A 20,533-nucleotide genomic window follows, 5' to 3' on the forward strand; every position below is an offset into this window, starting at 1 on the left:
TCAGGTAATCTCTTCACTCCTTGGAAGCTGAGCCATAATTTCCTAGATGCTTGGACTTGCCGCAGTGCCTATATTTGGTTTACCTAGCTGCCTTCTGAACCATTGCCAGAGCCTGGCTTTAGGTGAGCAGATGCTCTCTGAGCAAGGATGGAGACTGTTTTAGAAGACCGACTGTACAGCTGGGACGCGCACAGCCAGGGTGCTTCCTGTGAGCTGTGCCTTTAAGCGCCTCCAGGCTCTGCCTGCCTGCAGGAGCAGTGTGTGTGCATGGGGGATAGGGGTGTGCATGGTACAGGGAGGTGCAAGAGCATAGCCTCGCTGGTGCTTCACCGCTTTGCACAGCTGAGCCCCTTCAGCAGTAGTGCAAACTATTGGGCAGCTTCCCAAGGCCGGGGAGAGAGATCATTCTCGAGCCCGGGAGCCGATCGGTCGCCAGAGCACATGCTGCTTGCTGCTGACTGCAACTGAAGCCTGGTGGGCTGCAGAGGAGGGGGCTGCCTGGCGGGGTTTTTGAAGAGCCATCCTGGGGGAGGTGCAGTTCCTCATTTCACAGCCTGGTGCACCAGGGCTTGTTCCTGCCTGCCGCAGCTGGGAGAGAAGCTTCTCTGGAAAGGTGCCTGGGCGCTGGGGCCTTGCAGAGAGGTTTGTGATGTGGGCTGCCGGGGTGAGAGGGTTATGCGGCAGGCTGCAATGACAGCCGCGCTCACACTTCCAGGAAGTGCAGAAAGAGGAACCAGGTGGAGGGTGCAAACAAAGCTCCCGGCCCTATTAGCCGGTGCTAGCGGAGCGCTGCCAAGGACCTGCCCTTGGGATGACTCCGGAACCCAGCTGCCAGGGAAGGAAGAGGGAGAGTGAACCCTGGGCAGGCTGAGGAGCATCGGCTTGTGCTGCGGCAGATGTGGCGGCAACGGTCATGGGACGTTCCCCAGAGCCTTCCAGGGGCTGTAGAAACAAGGTACCTGCTGAGCTGGGGGTCTGCTACCTTCCTCTTGCTCTTGGGGGTTGTGGCTCTGCTGCTGGTGCTGACAGTCCATGCTTCAGGGGGTGGGGAAGAAGTTTCTGTAAGATATCCCGTGTTTTCCCTGTTCCTCGCCTGCAGTCCCCTCCTCTTCTCCTGCTGCCTGGGCTGGGCTTGCACAGCACAGCCACCCAAGTGGAGATGTCAGAGGGCCATGTGGTCACTCCTGATGCTGATTTCATGGGTGTCCTGATGCTGATTTCATGGGCACACCGACAGCGGGAGACTGCAGGGGCTGTCCAGTTTCTCACAGAGCTGGGGATAGTTTGAAGGACCGCCCCCTCTTCCTCACCCGTCAGGCTGTTCTGAGAAAGATTTGTGCCTCAGGCTGGCAAACTGGTCCTGCCTAGAAAGAGGTTATGGGTTAACACATGCAGAGCATATCGGACTCGGAGCCTGCTGGACTCGCAGCGGGAAGTCTGCCCCTTGCAACATTTTCAACCGCAGCCTTCAGCACGGCTTTGCGCCTTTCGGGGAGAGGGAGGAAAGCAACTGCCATAGCAAACTCATTTTCCATGCAAAAAAGGGCTGCCCATCCCTCCTGTCACAGGGGATCATGGAGGGTTTCCTCCCTGCGAGGAGGTTAGAAAACCAGGAGGAGAAGCATGGTGTGGAGCATGGTGAGAACAGGAGCAGGAGTAAAACCCAAAGCTCCCGCGCCAGCGGAGAGCCTCGGTTTCCATCGTGGCAGCAGCTGTGCCTCCGAGCATTTCGCCACTGCCCGACGGCTGCTCATGCCAGGGCAGCGTGAAACGCAGGTGCGCTTGTGGGGCTGTCGGGGGAACAGACCGACAGCCAGAAACCATGAGAAGGGGAGAGAGGAGCAGGAGGAAACTGAAAAATAGCAGGCTGGAGGGATTCTTCGTTTGTGTTGCGAGAGCATTTAAGAACTGTGGAGAATCAGGTCCTGTCTGGGGGTCGCTGGCTGGGTAGGCTGGGGCAGCTTGGGGCAGGCTGAGGGGCTTAGAGGCCAAACTGGAGCTGTTATAAGGATGAAGATTGTGGAGGGTGCCTGCTGGAGCCCCGTTTCTCGGCCGCTTGGCCGAGGTCACGCAAGGAGAGCCGCGGTGCCGGGGGAGGCCGCGGCAGGGCCTCGCCGCGTGGCCCATCCTTCGTCGCCGTGGTCCTCGCGCGTGCTGCAGGGCCGCTGCGGCTGTTTCCCTTGCTGGCAGAAAGTGGGAGCCCCCGGAGGGACCGGAGCTCGGGTCAGCCCATGCCGAGAGAGGCACGAGGCGCTGACGGGAAGCGCAAGACGGAGGAAATCTGGAGAGCCCCTGCCGGCTCCCTGGGGCTTTCCGGCATCGGCGTGCAGCCGGGGCGCCGACCGGGGAGCCCCAGCGAACCAGCCCCTAGAGCACCCCATGGGTGGCGAGGACCCTCCTGCCCCTCGCTGCAGCAGCGCGCGGGGCGCCGGGGGCGGTCTGCGCCTCCACGCTGCTCACCGCAGCGCGCTGGGGCTGACCGGAGCGGAGACGACGCAAGTGTGACGAACAATAGGAGGACAAGGGAGGCTCTGCTTTTGTTTTCGAGCTCTTTCCCTGCTGCGGGGGCAGGAGCACGGCTGATGCTTGACTTCCTGAGCAGGCAGGCGGGGTGGGACGGGACGAGCCCCCGCTCCGCCAGGCGCCCGGGCCCGCACGGGGCCTTGCTCGGACACGGGGGCCGGCGTGACGCCCAGCTCGGCCCTTTCCTTCCCCGCTTCCCCTCACGCCAGCCCGGGCGGGCCCCGGCGCTCGCCTCGGCCGAGACGCCCAGCGCCCCCGGCCTCCAGCCTCCAGCCGCCGGCCCTGCCAGCCCTGCTGCAGCCCGCGGCGGCGGGGCCGGGCCAGGGCCGCAGCGTGGCCTCGCTGGAAGCGCCGCGGGGCCGGGGCCGGGGCCGGGGCCGGGGCCGGGGCCGGGGCCGGGGCGGGCGGCGCGGCCCGGGCGGCGGCAGGTGGCGCTGGCGGCGCGGCCCCGGCGGCGGCGGCGGCGCGGGCTCGGGGCCGCCGGTGCGCGGCGGCACTTCCTGCCCGGCTGCCGGGGCGGGCGCCCCGGCCGGGCCACGCCGCCTCCCTCCCTCCCCCCGCCCGGCCCTGCCTCCGCTCTGCTCTCGCATGGAGCCGCGGCGCGGGCCGGCGGGCAGCCGGCGGTAGCGGCAGCGCCGAGCCCCGCGCCCGCCATGGAGGCGGCGGAGCCCCCGCGGGGCAGCTCGCCCTCCTCCTCCTCCTCCTCTTCCTCCTCCGCCGCCGCCGCCGCCTCCGGGGCGTCGGGCGGCGCCGAGCCCGAGCGGGCGCCGCCGCCGCCGGGCCGCCGGCACAGCAACAAGCGCTTCACCGGCCTCAAGCTCTTCGGGCGCAGGTGAGCGGCGCAGCGGCCCCCGAGCGCGGGGCGCGGGCGGCCGCGGCAGGGCCGGGCCGGGCCGGGCCGGGCCGGGCCGGGGGGGCCGGGGCCCCGCCGCGGCAGGTGGGACGGGGAGCCGCGGGCCGCCCGCGCCTCGCCGGGCCCGTCGCTGCCCCGGCGGTTGGGAGAGCGGCGGTCGGGAGCGCGGGGCAGCGGCGCCGGGGGGGCCGGTTCCCGGGCGCCCTCGCAAGCCCGGCGCGGGGCTGAGCGCCGGGAGCCGGGGCGTCCTGGAGAGGGGCCGCTGGGACAGGTGGCAGCTCTCGGCTGCCGCGTCCCCGGGCCGGGGACCTCCCTGGAGGACAGGCTGTGCCGTCCCGGGGAGGTTCCCGCGAACGGCTTCAGCTCGGGTTGAGGCACCGGCCCCGGCCCCGGCAAGGTTGCTGACCGCGGTTATAACGCAGGCGACTGGCCAAACTGAGACGAACGTGCCAGGGGATGCAGAGCACAGCGTGATGTTGGAAGAGGATGAATTTGCGTTTTTGTCCTTTTGAACTATTGACACGAGTAATGGGAAGTTGGGAAGCGTTGCCCTTGATGACTCTAGCCTCCTCTCTGCAGAAGTCAGAGCCTCATGTCTGGAGGATTTGTTTCCACATACTCAGAGCTTGTCTCCATCCCCACACACCCTGCCTTTATGGCAAGATCAGCCAGGCCTGCAGCACCTGGGAAATGGCTCTGCTAGTCCTGGGTTGCTTGCTGAGATCCCAGCTTCCAAGAAGCTTAGGTATTCCTTTGGTGCATGGTACTGGCCTTGCTTGCTGCAGCTGAGTGTCCTCAGCTTGTGTGCTGTGGCTTCATCCCTAGAGTTAGCCACACTCCTTAGCATTGCCCCAGCCTTGCTGTTGCGCCTGTATATTTCTGAGATTCTCAGCCCACATAAGCATGTGCCATCCAGGGCAGGTAGAAATGTGGAATAACTCAGGTCCAGAGGGACCTTTGTAGGTTATCTAGTCCGACCCCTGCTCCCCCACTCTTCCCAAAGCAGGACCAACTTTTCTCAGGTTGAATTTTGAATATCACCAGGGTGGAGATTGCACTGCCTCTATGGGCACCTATTCTGATGCTTAAACTCCTGGTGAAAAAAAAATTCCTGATATCTAATTAGAGTTTCCCATGTTGCAACCTGTACCCTTTGCCTGTCAGCCTGTCACAGTGCACCTCTCAGCTGAGTCTGACTCAATCTTCTCTACACCCTCCCACTATGTAGCTGAAGATAACAATTATATCCCCCCTTTAACTTTCTCTTTTCTAGGCTGGACAAGGCCAGTTCTCCTAGCCTTTCCTCATATGTTAGGGCTCCTGACCACAACCATCTTGGTGGTTCTCCACTGAACTTTCTCCAGTTTGCAAACATCTTTCTTGTGCTAGGGAGCCAGAAGCATGGCACAGTGCTTGCTGACTTTGCTCTTGCTGACAGAGCCCAGGATGGCTTAGCCCAGAAGTCTTGGTTCAAAGTTTCCTGTGCTTGTTTCCCATCCCTTTCCCTTCATGAGCAGGAATTGGGAGTGAAGAGTTGCCAAGGTCACTCCATCACAGGACTAAGTGAGAATGAGAATGAGAGCTGCTTTCTTCTTGTCTGGTTTCAGTTTTGGCAGCAGTAGCTGCATGAAGCGTCTCGCAGTCTCTGCCTTTTTCCCAGTCCTGGATGGTGTCTTCATCCAGTGCCCAGAGGGGCATGGGTTCTTGAGTAAGTAGGCTGCCGTTACTGCAAAGTAGATCAGAGCCAACACAGAAAGGGAATGCATAAAGTATGTCTGAACGGACTTCTGTGCAGAAAAGTGTGGAAGAAGCAGTGGGATGAGGAGAGCAGGAAATGCCAGCCCAACCCAGCAGGCTGTCCACTGTGGCTGGAATTCCCCATATAGCTGTTTGGTGCCTGTATTTTCTTGTTTTGCTTCCAGTGGTCAGGACTCAGTTCCCTTTGGCTCAGGATGACAAACACAGTACTCAGCTATAAAAAGGTGTAGGGTAGTAAAAAGAAATTCCCATGAGCCTTGAAGAAAGAGGGAGCTCCTACATGTGCCTGTGGGTGGGTAGAGTTGGAAGACTGTGGAGAATAATTAGCTGTAAGCTGCTGAGTGCTGTTGAATTTCTGCCCACCTGAACGTTGGAGTGTAAGGTAGCATGAAGTTCCACTTCATTGGAGGGAATTGCGGGGTAAGGTGTGTGTTTATCCTTTGTTTTGGAGAGAAGTACAGTCAGTCCCCATCCCTGAAACACTGTGATTGGTGGAGAAATTTGTACCCCCTTAGATTCTGGAGCTTAGCCAGAATGTATTTGGCCAGGAAGTCTAGAGGAAACTTTGCACTTGGCAATGAGCAGGAGTTTGCTGTATCTGAAAAAACATGCCCTCAAGCACCAATGTTCCTGACTCTCTAGATAGTCCTGATTTCAAGGAGAGAGGTCTCTTGAGGTGGGCATGCAATGCTTGCATCTATGTGTGCATTCCTTCAAGGCTGCTGGTCCTCACGTTGCTCAGGCCTTTTTGCATGAACAACAGAAGGCACAGCCACAGCCTTCATGAGTGCAATCAGGTGAGTGACAGCTCCAAGAAATGGTGTGTCTGAGAGAGACTACACCAATACTGAATGCCTCTTGCCTTCTTTGGCCCTCATAGTGCCCTGAGAGCCCATCTGTCCTTAGGATTGGCACCTGGTGCGCTACTGAAGAATCCTGAGGGGACTGTAAGCAAAAGAGGAGGAATGAGACTCCAAGTTCTCTCTGAAAGTCAGAGCTGCAGCAAGTTAGCCTCTTGTATTTTGCAAGCAGACTTATTTCTGTGCCTTGTAATTGCCTTAAAGGAGGGTAGAGTAATTGGCTCCAGTACTGACAGAGACAAGTGCACAATACATGCATCCGGGCCACAGATGGGTAATTCTTTTAATTGGGCTGATAAAGAGATTGGAGCTGATCAGATAATAGGTGGTTAGGATTAAATTTCTTTCCTAGGTGGCCTGCTTCTCATGCTGTAAGTGAACAGCAGAATTTACCCCTTCCAGAGAGAACCTAGGAAGGGAGTACCATATAAGCGTTGGGGATGAAATCCCTTTTCTACTGTCTCCCTCGCTGTAGAAATAAACTGCTGAAATGGGTCTCTCCCTCTGGGCTTCAGGGCCTTTAACACGTTCCTCTTTAGAGGAGGTGCGTAGGATGGTCAGGTCTAGCGCAGACCGCAGAGGCAGTGAGGGCAGTGATGATCAGCACAGCCTGGAGGCAGTAACCCTGCAGAGAGCATGAGACCAAGTTTTCAGCTGCAGTTCTTTGCCAGGCTCGGCACTGTAACTTGCCTGCAAGCTTCGGATGCATACATTACCCTGGGGAAGGTCTGTGGGTGGCACAGCGTGTGGGTAAACGGCACTCTAGAAACTGAGCTGAGCGCCCGCCTACACCTTTCTGGGATGTTGCTTGTCACTGTCTTTCTGCTTGATGCTCATGCTCATGTGAAATCTGGGGGAGAAGTGCCTCTGTGACTGTCACCCAGCGTGTGCTGGCCCCTCGCTTTCACCATGCTTGCAGTGCTGACGGTACCACAAGGGTCTCCTTTAATTAGTGGGCCCTTCGCCTGTGTGCCGAGGCTGAAGGCTCAGGGCTGGCCCAGGGCTGAGCGCTGCCAATCCAGGGTGCTGGGCTGTAGAGCTGCTTCTCCCTGGCACAAGTGTGGTGAAGGAGCTGTGCTGTGAGGTAAATCCCAGGTGCCCTGAGGGGAAACCAGACAGCTGTGGCAGTGACGAGAACCCTGAAGTTTAAAATCTGGCACGCTAACGGGGTCAGAGCAGAGCTTACCTCAGGACGGGATTTTCACAAGGCACCTTGCTGCCAGCGAGCTCTTGAGCAATGGAGGATACCTGCTCTGCCACACACGCAGACTTTGATCTCATTGGGAAGCCTCTAGCTCTGAGAACTTCCAGCCTCTATTCTCTTTTCATTTCACAGGTGAGCAGCAGTGGGAGGAAGCAGGGGGACCCCAGCCAGGCAGCCCCGGGGCTCCTTTAGCTGTGCCGAGCCAGGCCAGTGGAATTGGGCCCCAGATTGGACCTGGGCTAGTTACAGCCCTAGGAGCGCCCAGCTCTGCCTGCAGCAATACCTGTGCTCGATTGCAGGGTAGGTCTGATGTACCGGGGAGGCCTGTTCCCTCTGCTGTGTTTGCTCTGTCCTCTCTGCTCCAGGCCTGACCTCCTGCGGAGTAGATCAGGGAGTTTTGATTTTCCCTGGAAGAAAAGGCTAGGTGAGGAGCCGCACACTGGCAGCAAATAGCCTCCCAGCAGAGCGAGGCTGGGCCGGAGTGGCTGCCAACCCCTTGTGGGGCTGTTGCGACAGAGTAGGTGGCGTATGCTGGGAAGGATCAGAGCACTTGTGATGGTAGGCTGAGAGCCTGGCTGCCAGTGCTGCTCACCTGAGGCTAGGATCCTCTCTGACTTGCTCTCTTCCTTCCACCTTGCTCCTTTCTCTGCCCTCTCTGACTCCAGGGCACTCTCCAGCTGGTTTGGCCACAGAGATCAGAACTGGGGTTGCTATAGTGCGATGCACCAGAGCTGGAGAAGGTGACAAGATCTGTAATCTGATTAGGAGTTACAGTATCCCTTCCAGGAAACCACGTAATCTCATCAAGGGGATGAGAGATGGGGTGGAAGGAGGGCAATGGATCTCTTTCTTCCTGGGGAGAAGATACTGGGAAGAGAGAAGGGTAATGAAAGGGTAGGCAGAGGTACTGGTATCAGTGGATTTTAGCAAGAAGAAGGCGTTTAGAGCAAAGAGGCAGAGCAACGAACGATTCAAGGGGAGAGAATTTGGGAGTGGTTTGATTGCATGGATCTTGTTGAAGATGAAGAGCAGCAGATGCTCATAGGGCAAGGCCAGCCCTCTGGGATGAGCAGAGATGCTCATCCCAGCAGGTTGTGGAAGGCGACCTGAGCTCTGGCAAGTAGTTGGAGATGCAGTGTAGGATTTCTCTCTCTCATCGTGGTGTCATGCATGTCGCTTTGTGATTCTGAGTCCAGGGAACCTTTCCCAGGCCCTGTTCTTCAGTATTACAAAAGTACCATCCCTTTCTCCAAGTTTCTGTTGAAACTTGCAGGCATAGCAGCAGCCGCAGTTTCTTCCTAGGAATTCAGAACAAGGAAGGCTTTTCTCTCTCCTTGCTGTTAGGACTATAAGTAGATGGTGAAACTTAGCCAGGGCACTGCCCTGGCAAGCTGCACAAGCATTACTGGTGCATAAGGGAGATGGAGTCCTCTGGTCCATGTCAGATGCATGCGGTATTTACCATCTACAATTTAGGGTTTAATGCTTGGAGGTAGTAACTTCGCAGTTAACTGTGAACTCTGTCCCCAGGGGGATGGAAAAAGCTTTCCTCATCACACTGGGGCCAGTGTGTTCTGCTAATTTAAAGAACCTCTTCCTTGTCCCTCATGTCCCAGCTAGTAGAGGTTACTGGTCCTCTGCCTAAGCCCTGCCTGCTGTGCAGGTTGTGCTGTCTAGGTTAGGCTGGCAATTCCAGTTTCTACCTTTGGTCATTTCTCCTTTGCCTAGGAACAGACTACCTGAGCTTGGCCCATTTCATGGCTTTCAGTCAATTCCAGTGATTCAGAGACTGGGGAGATGAGCTAAACATCTCTCATCTCTGAGGAGTCTTTCCCATGCGGCAGGGACCAATGAGACCCAGGGACAGGGATCTGTGTACACTGCCCAAGCACCTCTTCTCTGTGTGGTGGTACATGGTGATAGGCAGCATGGGTTTGGGGAGGCCTGTTCTCTGGGGGCACACAAGCTTTGGCCAAGTGTAGGCCTACCCCTTGGCTGAAATCTGTTGCCTGCCTTCCCCAGCCTCATGGCAGGCTCTAGTCAGAGTCTCATGGGGGTGGCTCCTAATCAGAGCCCCTTGGAAGCCTAAAAATCCCACCTGGGCATGCAGAGCTTAGGGCTCACCCCTTCCCCAGCTCCTGACAACAGCGTTCACCCCATCTCTCTTCCCACGCGTGCCAGTCACAGCTCACCTCTATGTGAGGCGGAGTAGGCTCGGACTCTAAAATACTCTGTGGCTTTGCTGAAAGCCATGTGACCCAGCTGGTTTTCTGTCCCAGGAAGTGGGAGAAGCTAAGAAAAAGGCTTGTTGCGGAGGGATTTCCCCTCGTTTTGGCACAGCTTGGCTCCCACAGGAAACGTGGGTGCCGGAGCAGCTTGTCTTTTGCTGGTTGGTAGCCCAGGTGCAGGTCTGGAGCTGCAAGCTTGCTCTGGTTCCTGCACTGGGCAAAAGGAGGGAGCTTCCTTTCCTGCCCCCACAAGAGAGGCCTGAAGTTGTGCATCTTCCTCGGGCCAAGGCAAAGCTCCTGGGGATCCCTCTTGCTCTTCTGAGCACCCCTGAGTGGGAAGGATGAAGAATCACAGCTTTGAGGTATCTGAAGTGGTTCAGACGTTGTACGTGAGCTGCCAGGCCCCCGAGCACAGCCCGCAGCCACCCCTGGCTTCGCGGAGAGGGAGCAGGGGCTGGTGCGTCCAGCCACGTGCTGACCCCTCCGTGTGAAAGTTCTCTTTCAAGCAGATTATCTGTATCTCATCTTGCCTTGCCGCCCCTGGCCCGGCCCGCGAGCTGCTCGGATTCAGTGCTAAGCCTCTTACTGCAGAAACCCGAGGTCACCACGCAGGGGAACATCGTGTGGGGCAGTCCAACAGCAGGCGCCCGGCAGCTGCTGCCTCTCAAATACAGAGGGGGGTGTTTTCTGCAGGGATTTCACACCCATTAGAGGCTGGCAGATGGCAGGATTAAGAGGCGGCCCCGCTGGCGGGGGCCCCTCTGTGCCTGCCTGTGCGCAGGGAAGCAGACCTGTCTCATCGGGGCTCCCAGGGCGTGCGACTGGCAGCACCCTCTTGGGCAGCACAGCTCGGACCAGGGGTGGCAGCTCATGTAATGGTTGGCAAGGGACTACTCCTTGGAGGAGACGGAAGGGCTGGGCTCCATTTGGGGAATGATAAATCCATTTAGTGACCATTGCAGTGGCCTGAAGGAGGCCTGAGGGGCTGGCGACCCAGAAGTGTGTCCTGGTTAAGACGTGTAGTGCTCTGACCCCTTAAAGCTGTCAGGGTGGCTGTGTTTTAAACTTGGCTGTGGAGGGTGTGCTGTGTAGGTTGAAATTGGGGCTGTCAGACCAGGCAGAAACTTTCTCTAGTCACCTCTGCTGTGGTTTCTTGTGCTCACTTCACCATGCTCTGCAGCCTCCTGAGAAAGTAGGAGGAGGGGCAGGGAGCTGACAGAGGGGAGGACATGTCTTAGCAAAGGCTGCCAACAAAGATCCCGTTGTCTTGGCTTTTGAGCAATGGCATCACCTGCTTTCAAATTTCATTGTGATTTGAATGTTGGGGGAAGCAGACGAGGCTGCAGAGGGGGCTGCAGGGATGCGAAGAAAGCTCTCCCCGTCTCTGTTGGATGATGAACTCGCTTTGCTCTCCAGCACCTGACCTGGGGGATTTGGGGCTCTCTGGGCCATTTCCAGCATCGTTTTGCATGGGCAGATGTTCTGCCTTCTTTCCTTGCTTAGTGCCTAGTGCAGGGGCTGGGGTTTTCAGAAGCAGTAGACTGCCCTGCCCTGTTCAAACAGTGCTCCTTCATGCAAGGTTTGTCGAGTGCCTTTGTAATTTATTTGAAATTCAAATCCATACCTGGGCCCAGCAGGAAAAGCAAAGGCTGCCAGGAGCCAGGCTGGCACAGCAGGCAGAAATAGAGGAGGAAGGGAGGGAAGCATTGCTCCTTCATCTTGCAAACCTGGTGCCAGTCCCTGAGCTGTGCTGGCAAGTATCTGGGTCATGCACACCTGCAGCCCCTCAAAGTGCGTGACCTGGGCACCCTCAGGCTCACCTCTGCTGGCACCCAGAGCTGCCACCCCGTGGCATGATTCATAGCTATTGGTGCTCTGTGCCTAGGCAGCCCTGAGTGATGGGAGAGCATGGGAGAGATGCAGTCTTGCTTCATCTGCCCTCAGTAGTGGGCTTTGGGTGATAGTGAGACCCCTGAGGAGGAGAAGTTTGACTTACTCTTAAGCCAGTCAGGTGAGGAATAAAGTGGATGTCACCTGCTAGAGAGGCATCGTGGGTCTAACGCTCTGGGTGCAAACTGAGATTCTTTGGCAAAGGGCAGTGGGTGGTTCTTGCTCTGTTTCGGCCCTGGTAGCTGGATCAGGCATGAGGTGACTGCTCCCAGCTCAGAAGCCAGAATGTGGTGCTTGGCACTTGCTGACTGCCTCTGAAGCAGGAAAGAATACCTTCCCTTTCCAACTAGGTTATTGTACCACCAGAGATACTGGTCCGTGTTCTGCAGGTATGTTGCCTTCATCAGTCTCCACAGTGACAGCAGAGGTGATGACACAGTAGCTTCAAGGACCCTCATGGGGGTCTGTGAATGCCAAGAGAACATGCAGGGTGGAGGGACAGATTCAGAGCAACAAAGCCATGGAGGGGGAGAACGGTGTTGTATGCCGGGTGGCCAGATCTGTTTGTGGGAAGGGTTCGCTGACCACTCTCTTTGTGTCCCTAGACTCCACCTGCCCCACAAAGGTGTCTTCCCTTGTCTCCAGGGCAGCCAGCCCAGCCGATGGGGATCCAGGAGGATAAAGCACCGTCCGGCGGTGTATAAGTATGTGGTATTTTTGTTGGCTTACACAGGCTGTGCAGTTCCAGCAGCTGCCGTATTGTTGCTGCTCAAGAGCTCTCCTCCCTCCCGCCTATGTCTCACCCCATGTCACCCTCTTGTGTCTGCACTAACCAAGGCCACCAAAAGCCAGGCTGCCTGCCTGCTGCGTCTGTCACTAACCTTGTTCTAGAGGGCAGCTTGCTGCTGGACTTTCATCTGCTAATGTGGCAGCCCCAGCTTTGCTGGTGTTTGGGACAGAGACCTGTCCAGGCCTTCCTTTTCTAGTTCCTAACAGTTGTGGTCGTGAGGGCTGTAACACCTAGATCCTGCCCTAGCTGAGCACTGTAAAGACCTGAGATGAGAAAACTGAAGGGGCAGTTTAGCTGAATGGCCAAAGCATCCTGAAATTTAGGAGGGCTGGACCTGCCGGACGTGGCAGAAACGCAGGCCCTGGAACGTAGCCACAACTGCTGGGATGTAGCTACTGGGTCGGAAGTGATACCTAGGCTAACAGTGGTGCTGAAGGCCTGTGTGTGATTCCCAAAGAGAGATGGAGATAGGGGAAGTCCTCAATCTTGTTCCCAGGCTCTCTACACCAGAATCTTTGTGGTACAGCGCAGTGGCCTGGTGATGATTTGGCTGCATTTGTGTGAGTGTTGAGCAGAAACAACAAGAAGACCTGTTCTGAAGACTGTTGTTTCCTGGTTTCTACCAAATGGCTTCTCTGGGTATTACCTGATCTGCACAGTGTCCTAGGCCTTTCTGAGTTTTCTGCTCCTTGCTATGAGCAGTGTTTCGGATCACAGCAGTCTTCAGCTTGTCCACTTTGTAGGCACAAAAGGCTTCATCCTGCAAAGGGAGAAGAACTCTTCTTGGTGCTGCTTGAGAATCTTCTGGGTGGAGATGTTATGGGTAAGACTCAGCATGTTTGGGTAGCTCTCTGCGAATTGGAGGCAGCTGGGGTTTGAGAGCCCCAGAGTGCTATGGGTTGAACACCAGAGGGCATGATCACACTTGTGTACAGCACATTCAAGAGATGCTGGGGAGAGCAGAGCTTTTCAGCCCTGTTCTAGTCCTTTTCCTGGGGGTTGGTTCAGCTTGATGTCGTAGAATGTTCCACCTACAGGGACCCTGGCCCTGTCTATCTTGCTACTGGGCCTTTGCTCATTTTTCTTTCCTCCCTTCTGCAAGGGAGAGCTTTGAAAATTGTCCACGTGGGGCTTGTTCAGCATCATCATTAGTGAGGTGAGCGAGCTTGCTGGCCTTACCTTATTAGCCCTTGCCGTCCATGTTCCCTCATGATCAGAGGCAAGTCTCCAGCCAAAGAAAGCTCTTAGCCAGCTTGCTGCTGCAGTGGGTCTTGTATCTTGTTGACCCCCCTCACTGTTGTGCTGCAGTATCCACTCAGCCTCCAAGCAGTTATTGTGACTGGAGTCTGAATTGCCTTCCCCCCTCTCTGCTCATCTCCAGAGCATCCGATGTCACCTAGAGGTACTGGAATTAAGCAAACAAAGATGGCAGACTAGGTGAAAAGCAGCAAGGGTATATTGCTCAAGCAACTAGTAGTTGTGTCTTCATAGCTGAGGCTGTTTGTGCACCTAATAGCTTTCAGCTCCCGGGTGAAAGCTGCCAGCAGGAAGTTTCCATTGCACAGTCTCCATTTTCCTCCCTTTTTGACTGAATAAAGTCAATGTTATAGCATGGTAGGAATAAAGAAACTGAGTGAGCAGAGCTAAGCAGCGCTGTGCTACAAGTCTGCACTGAAGTATTAGCCCACATCAGAAAAGGGAGAGAGTATTCTGCTCTCTGAGCTAGCAATGCCTTTTCACCTGGATCTCCTCTCCAAAAAACAGTGCAAGAAAAGAACCCATCAGTGAGACTGCAGAAATTTCCAGGCAAGGGAGTATTAGGAGGAGAGAATAGAGAAGAAAAGGAAGCACATGGGAGCAGATATGCTGAAGGTACACAGAACAAAAAGCGGAGGAAAAATCAACTTCTCTTGCCCTTCCATTTATAACAGAGGAACGAGTTGACATTTAGCAAATTTGAGAAGTGATGAATTTCACATTGCTAAAAGGAATGACTTTAATTTTAATGTGAGGGACCAGAAAAAAAACTTGGAAACTCACTGCTACAAGTTGAAAAAGTGAAACCAAATGTTAGACTTGGTATCAGTAATAGCGTTAAACTAACGAATGTCTTTCAGTTTGTAAGCCAGAGCATGCTTTGCTTAGTCATGGGGTTATGATGAAGATTTGGGATGCAGCAACAGGAGGTGCCTTTCTTGTCTCAGCCTCAGACTTTGTGTGGGGGGTAGATCAGTCAGGACCTGGTTTCTCAGAGATGCTGAGCAGTGCCCCTGGTTTCCAGCCTTTCTGCTTTGTTGCAAACACCTGTAGCGACTGCTGCTTGCTGTGTGGTTTCAGATGTGTCTCCCTGAATGAAATGGGGGCCTCTTTGCTTGGAAAGCCTGACTCAGGGCTGCGTGGGGGAAAACGGTCACCTGGAGCATCTCGGCTCAGAGCTGCGGTTTCAGCTTGAACACATCAGACTGAAACTTGTGATGGCGACATAGGGAGCTGAAGGTCTCCCTTGCCTCCCATTCATGTGCATGCACATGTGGGATCAGGGCTTAGTAAGTCATGGGGGGAAGGGGGAGGGGAGCAGCAGCAGCAAGATTTGCCTGGCTGACTTGAGGAGAGAGCTCTTGTGCTTTCTTTTCAAACTGCCTCTGGTGGAAGGGACTTGGAAAACTAGTGAATTGGTCTCTTGCTGGTCCTGTGACTTAGAGCAAAAGAGATTTCAGGGCCCTCCAGGAGACCTGCTTGAATCTGCACTGGACATTCCTCCGGGCTGTTTTCATTTGTGGGCCCCGGTCATGCCAGCCCAAGACAGAATTCAGAACATGATGCAGGTGAGAAGCAAAAGCTGTGTCAGCAGGCAGGTCTCTGCTGTTCATAGGCTGCTAGAGATGGGGAGATCAGGATGGGCATGGAGCTGTAGCTGTCAGGAGGAAATGCATTTGACTGGGCAAGAGAGAGAACTGCACAGATGTCTTACCATGTTCTTGTTAGCTGTGATCAGGTGTGATTTTAATTTCCTGTTCAATAAATACATCAGGAAAATATTCTGCCAGTCCCTGTAAGTGGATCTTAGCAGTGGCGAACTTGACTACCTTCCTGGGGAGCCCTTCTAGAGCTTCTGCTCCTCAGCCATCCTTTTCCTGTGGTCATGGCCTGCACCACAGCTGCCCCGGGTCTGTGAGGACACAGAGACCCGCTCGGCTGCTAGAGACAGCTACCCCTTTCCCTTCCAGCTTCTTTGGAATAACAGATAGAGTAAGGTAATTGCTGCCTCTAGCTTCGAAAAGCTCCAAGCAAGTGTTCCAGACTGGAAGTAGGGCCTCAAACTGGCAGGGGAAGGAGCAGGGTGGTTAATTTGGGGGTAAGTCCTGGGCTCTTCGTGCAGCAGCCCTGAACAAATGCCGTTTGGAGCTAGGGAGGGAAGTACAAATGAAGCATACTTTATGTAAGGAGTGGGATATAGAGCTCCATCCTTCAGCAGTTGCTGGATTTGACAGGCGGCCTCAGCAAGCAAATGTTTCCTGCTGCCTTCCCTGGGGCGTCTCCAGCTCCCCTTCCCAGACAGTGGTATGAGAACAGGGCTGAACACAACCACGGCAACGAGTTAAGGAGCAGCTTTGGTGGCAAAGGGATTTGCTAACGCGTTCTCTCACACCCACGGCTCCTGACGCTTTGCAAAGGCCACTCACTGCTTCTGCTGTGACAAAAATCGCAGTGTGTAACGGTAGCTCAGCCTTCAGGCTTGGCTCCCCTCTGGTTAATGGTTTCCTGTGAACTGCTTTCAAGATACCCATCAGCAGTGCTGAAGTGGGAAGGCAGTTGGCCGTGTTTGATTTTGGTGCTCTGGCAGCAATCTCCCCTGACATTTTGTTATTATCATTTTACTGTATTCTTTCTCCAGCCCCCAAAGAGCACTGGGCACGGTCCAAACGCACGCACGCACGCACACACACACAAAGAGCTCCCAGTCTAATTTTAGCCGTGACATGTGCGCAAAGGGAACAAACAGTCGGGAGGAGATAGGGTGTGAAAGGACGAGGTCCCAGCTGTGGAATCGTGCGGTGACTCACTGCAGCCGAGTGCACTTCTATCAGATCTAATTGCCAGTGCTCATTTCTTAAATAACAGTAACCAGTGAGTCATTCCTTATGGGCATTGTGGAGAGAGCCGGTCTTCAGCGCGCCTGCCCTCCGCAGAGGCCCCGTGCTGTGCTTACCCGCGCAGTGTCAGCGAAGCAGCGCGTGGCCTCGCTTTTGTGGCTCAGAAAAGGAGCTGGATTGCATTTCACCTCCGAGCACCGGCGGCGGCAGGGTTGGTTACATCTGCCAGTTCTTAGGTGTTCAAAGCAAGGGAAGGCCACCAAAGTCTGTACGGTGACTGAGGAACCTGAATTTGAGTGGTGAAGTGTGACAGGGAAAACCCCAGCTTGGCTATGGGATCTTGTGAGAGGCTTGCAACACCGAAGGGAAATAAAATACATTTCTTAAGTCTGTCAGTGGACCCTGCTTGGATCAGATGCTCTGGAGCCTAATTTCTTTTGAGTTGTTTCTGAAGCAGAACTGCTCTTTCAAGAGAGATGTGATAATGATGTCAGTGGGAGGGTATATGAGTCCAGAAGAAATTTCTGAGGAAGAAGGCACACAGCAAAACTCTGTGTTCGTGCATATCCATTGTGTGGGCACGTGTGTGCAGGTGGGTGTGAATAGCTACTATTAGCAGTGGCTGTAGGAGCCTCTAGCTGGTATTTTCTCTTAGTACTGGGTCCTCACAGCCTTCCTGGATGCTGTGAATAGACAGGCTCCGCTTCTGGGCAAAGTGCACTACCTGCCAAGTGGTACCAAGAAACTGGTCTTGGTGGCTCCTTGCAGGAGGGTGTTGCTTCAGGACAGGTTCTGCACAGCTGGCTCTGCTCTTACTCTCCCTATTCAAGGAACCATGGATACTTTCCTAGCACTTCAGGAGCAATGTGTCAAATGAGAAAGGATGTTAATGGTGATGCTGCCTGTGCTGGGCCTGTTCTGTGTATAAATACAGTCTCCATGGCAGTCGGTTCAGCTCTGATCAGGCATGCCGAATCCTTTATTTTTAATGATGCTCCGGAGAGGTAGGAGAAAATCACCTCTGTGGTAGATTCCTCCTATGATCTTTTTTGCTGCTTCAAGGGAAACTGTTACATCCCATAGTTGCAACAGTGGATTGGCTGTGAAAGGTGTGAGGATACAGCACCTTGCTGCGTAGCCAGAGAGTGTCTGCTTCCAAGAGGAGCTCCCTCCAGCTCTGCCTGGCATGGCTTGCTGTGCAGGGGGTGATCAGGGCTTGCCCTGCACAGGGCTATGAACCCAAATGTCAAAACAAGTTCACTTCCCAGAGGCAAGGCAGCTCCTTAGAGGGGTTTCTGCGGCAACTCCTTTCTCTGGGAGAGAGTTTTGCTGACATAGGCACCGTGCCTCTCTGTGCCCTCAGAGGAAGTCTGATTCAGTGGAAGGGTTGGTGCAGCATGGCTGGGGCTTGAGCATCGATGCTGCTTTGAGAGCAGAGTGCGTGGGTTTGGAATGAGGGAGGCTTCCCGGGGAGGAGGGCGCTTGCTGAGGCTGTCTGCAAGCGCTGCGGGGGGCAGGCTGCACAGAGAGGCCCGAGGGAAGGTGTCAGAGTGGCCGTAGTGCTGGGTGAGGAAATGGAGCTAATGGGGTGGGAGCCACATGTTAAATGTGTGCACACAGGCTTACACAGCGTTCCCCCGGGCCGGCCCAGGGCTCAGGCTGGGCGATGCCGGCGGCCTTGGGGGCTGTGGGCTGGCACGCGAAGGGGCTGGGTGCGTTGGGGGGAGACCACGTCTCTTTTTATGCTCCCTCTCTCCGTCACTGTGTCTCTCGTTCGGGGAGAGCCTGCCCTGGGACTGCTCAGAGAGGAAGTGCAGTTGGTTATTTTAATGAGCACTGTCACGGTTTGCAGCATGAGAAGGAGGCGGAGGGATAAACAGAGCTCTCGCTCTCCAAACTAGGACTTGGTTGGAGAGGGCTAGCCCTCCACTTCTGCGCGGCCACCGCCACTCGCTCTTCACCTGCAGGGACCTCAGCTCCTCCAGTCCGGATCAGGTCACAGAGGCTTTCCCCTCGCTCTCCCTTTCTTCTTTCTCTTCCTCCTCGTCCCTCATGTTTCACTGGTTTGGTTTATGCTGGGTGGGGGAGGGGAAGGGGCCAGGAGAGCGAATCTTCAGCTTGCGGGTATGGTCGGAGCAAGTACCATGATCCAGCATGCCGGTTACAGGGCAGGGAGGAGCAGACCCCAGAGCTGCCTCTGAAACCCTCAGCCTTGCTCCTGCTGAGTTCTGCTCGCTCCTGGCGGCTGGAGAGGGTTGCAGCCATTGCGTGGGGCTACAAGCATTCCCCAGGGCTGACACAGGGGCCCAGGAGTCCTGGACTCCGGGAAATGCAGCCTCAGTGGTGTTTTGCTGCACATGGCTATTACTTCCTTTCGGGAAGTAGGGGAGGGGTTTTCCTTGTGAGAGGTGGATTTCCACCCGCACAGTCTGCTTGTTATTACAGCGTTGGCTGTATGTTGCGAGCCTGTGTGCTGTGTGAACGGGACGGGGGAAAGAGCAGGGTGAGATCTGCAGCGTAACGAGGACTGTGCAGCCTGGGGAGCCGGGCTCTCTGCCACTGGGCTCCCCGGATCCCAGCAGCTTTGCCCCAGAGCAGCTGGAAAAGCAGGATAGAGATTTCTGGGCTCTCAGCACCTCTGCGTGCGCTGGTGGCTGTGGGTCACTGCCTCTGCTGGGAACAGTAGGATGGGCTCTTCCTGTTCGCGGTCGCGGGCTGGAAGGAGGCCTGCAGCTCCCTGTGTCCTGCCGCTGTCTCTTATCAGCTGCCTGTAGCTGAGTGCCTGGGACTCTGCTGGCTTTGCTACATGCTTTTGGGAGGTCTGTGCAAACTTCTAGTCCTGGGAATCACTGGGGCTGTTTGTGCTCTGCATCTGTCGCAATAGAGCCTTCTGGGAAAAGCTGTACTGCTCTCTTTATACCCGTTTCACTGCATCTTCCTTGGGACTGCTGCTGTGAGAGGTGCTGCATTCCCCTGCCCAGGGTGGCACTGTGCCAGGAAGTTTCCCCCCTCGCTCCCTGAGTGCAGGGAGAGAACCCCAGGGATGCTCCAGGAGTTTGGATCAAACAGCTGGGCTGTGGGACTGGCCTCCCTTTAAATAGCATGTCCCTTGGGTCCCTCCTTCTACGTGAGGCTCAGAGCTGCATGTACCAAAGGAAGAGATCAGCCCTGGGGAGGAGGGTGGGAATCTGCTAAATAAACCATACATTTGGCCTTCCTGTGCTCCCAGAATGCCAGGACCAGCCTGCCCAACTCACCAGTGCTTTGCTTTTGTGCATGTAATGCTGCAAGGGAGCTTTCAGAGATAAGGAACTTTTAACATCCTTCCCAACCTGAGTCACTGGCAATGCTGACGTATTTTAAAATAACAATATATGGACTGTTTAGTTCCTCATCCCCTATTTTTGCTCAGCCCGTGCATGCTGATGTTGTTTGCTCACCCTCAACGTTTCATCTTGGATAATTCACTGGCCAAGTCTTGCTTTTTGGCTCTTGGCACACCAGCCAAATGCAGCAACGAATTGTTTAAATCAGAGCTGTCCAATTTCTTGATAACCAAGAGGCAGATTATTTAGTGTAGTGGCAAATAAACTTCATAATGTTATGATGGTGGAAAGTTGTCAAGGGATATAAATGCCTAGACCCAGCCGAGGAGCCTCCAAGGAGACGGCTTCAGTTTAAATTAAGACAAAACACTGTCTTCCATGGATTTTAGGATGGAAATTGCATTGTTGTAATGGGGACATTACTCTGAGACTTAGGGTTGGCAAACTCTTGACTTTACGAAGCATACATAGAGGGCCTGAGCCAATCTGACAGAAAAGCCTGAAGGCAGGCCTGAGGCCTGGCCTCCAGCAGCATGTTGAACAGGGTGTGTGAAGGGAGGTGAGGGTGCTAGGGCAGCAGGGTTTGGAGCAGTGCTGCAGGAGCACTACCAAACACAGCACTGGAAACCACTTCGCAGTACGAGCCTTAGGCAGGTGCAGGCTGGGATTTAGGAAGGGAAGAGCGAGGAAACCACAGAGCATGTTAACTAACACCTTTCTGCATGTCACACCAGAGGAGCTAAGGGTGGCCCAGTTTGTGCTGAGAAGGCAGTGAAGGGGAGGGGACACCATAACATCATGCCGAGTTTGGAGAGAGGCAGGATGTGGCTGTCATGCAGAAAGATAATGGGATTATGCTAAGAACATAGACCCTTCTACTCTCAGCTCCTGCTTTTCCCAACAAGCTGAACTTTGAAAACATTTTCTTGTGAAAGGCTAGGCAGGAGAGTGGAGCAAAGGACCCTGTTATCTTGATCAAGGCATGGTCAAGCTGTAGGAACTGTGTC

General features: G+C 55.1%; 1 protein-coding gene across 1 annotated transcript in view; it reads left to right on the forward strand.

The window, feature by feature from the left end:
* Positions 1-3,176: 3,176 nt before the first annotated feature.
* DGKZ (diacylglycerol kinase zeta) overlaps positions 3,177-20,533 on the forward strand; it is a 52,679-nt gene continuing 35,322 nt past the window's right edge. The window contains exon 1 of the mRNA XM_062575897.1: positions 3,177-3,355. Within this exon, the coding sequence (XP_062431881.1) occupies positions 3,177-3,355 (179 nt within the window). The remainder of the gene's footprint in view (positions 3,356-20,533) is intronic.

This window comes from Rhea pennata, chromosome 5 (genome assembly GCF_028389875.1).
Source record: "Rhea pennata isolate bPtePen1 chromosome 5, bPtePen1.pri, whole genome shotgun sequence".
NCBI classification, from domain to species: Eukaryota; Metazoa; Chordata; class Aves; order Rheiformes; family Rheidae; genus Rhea; species Rhea pennata.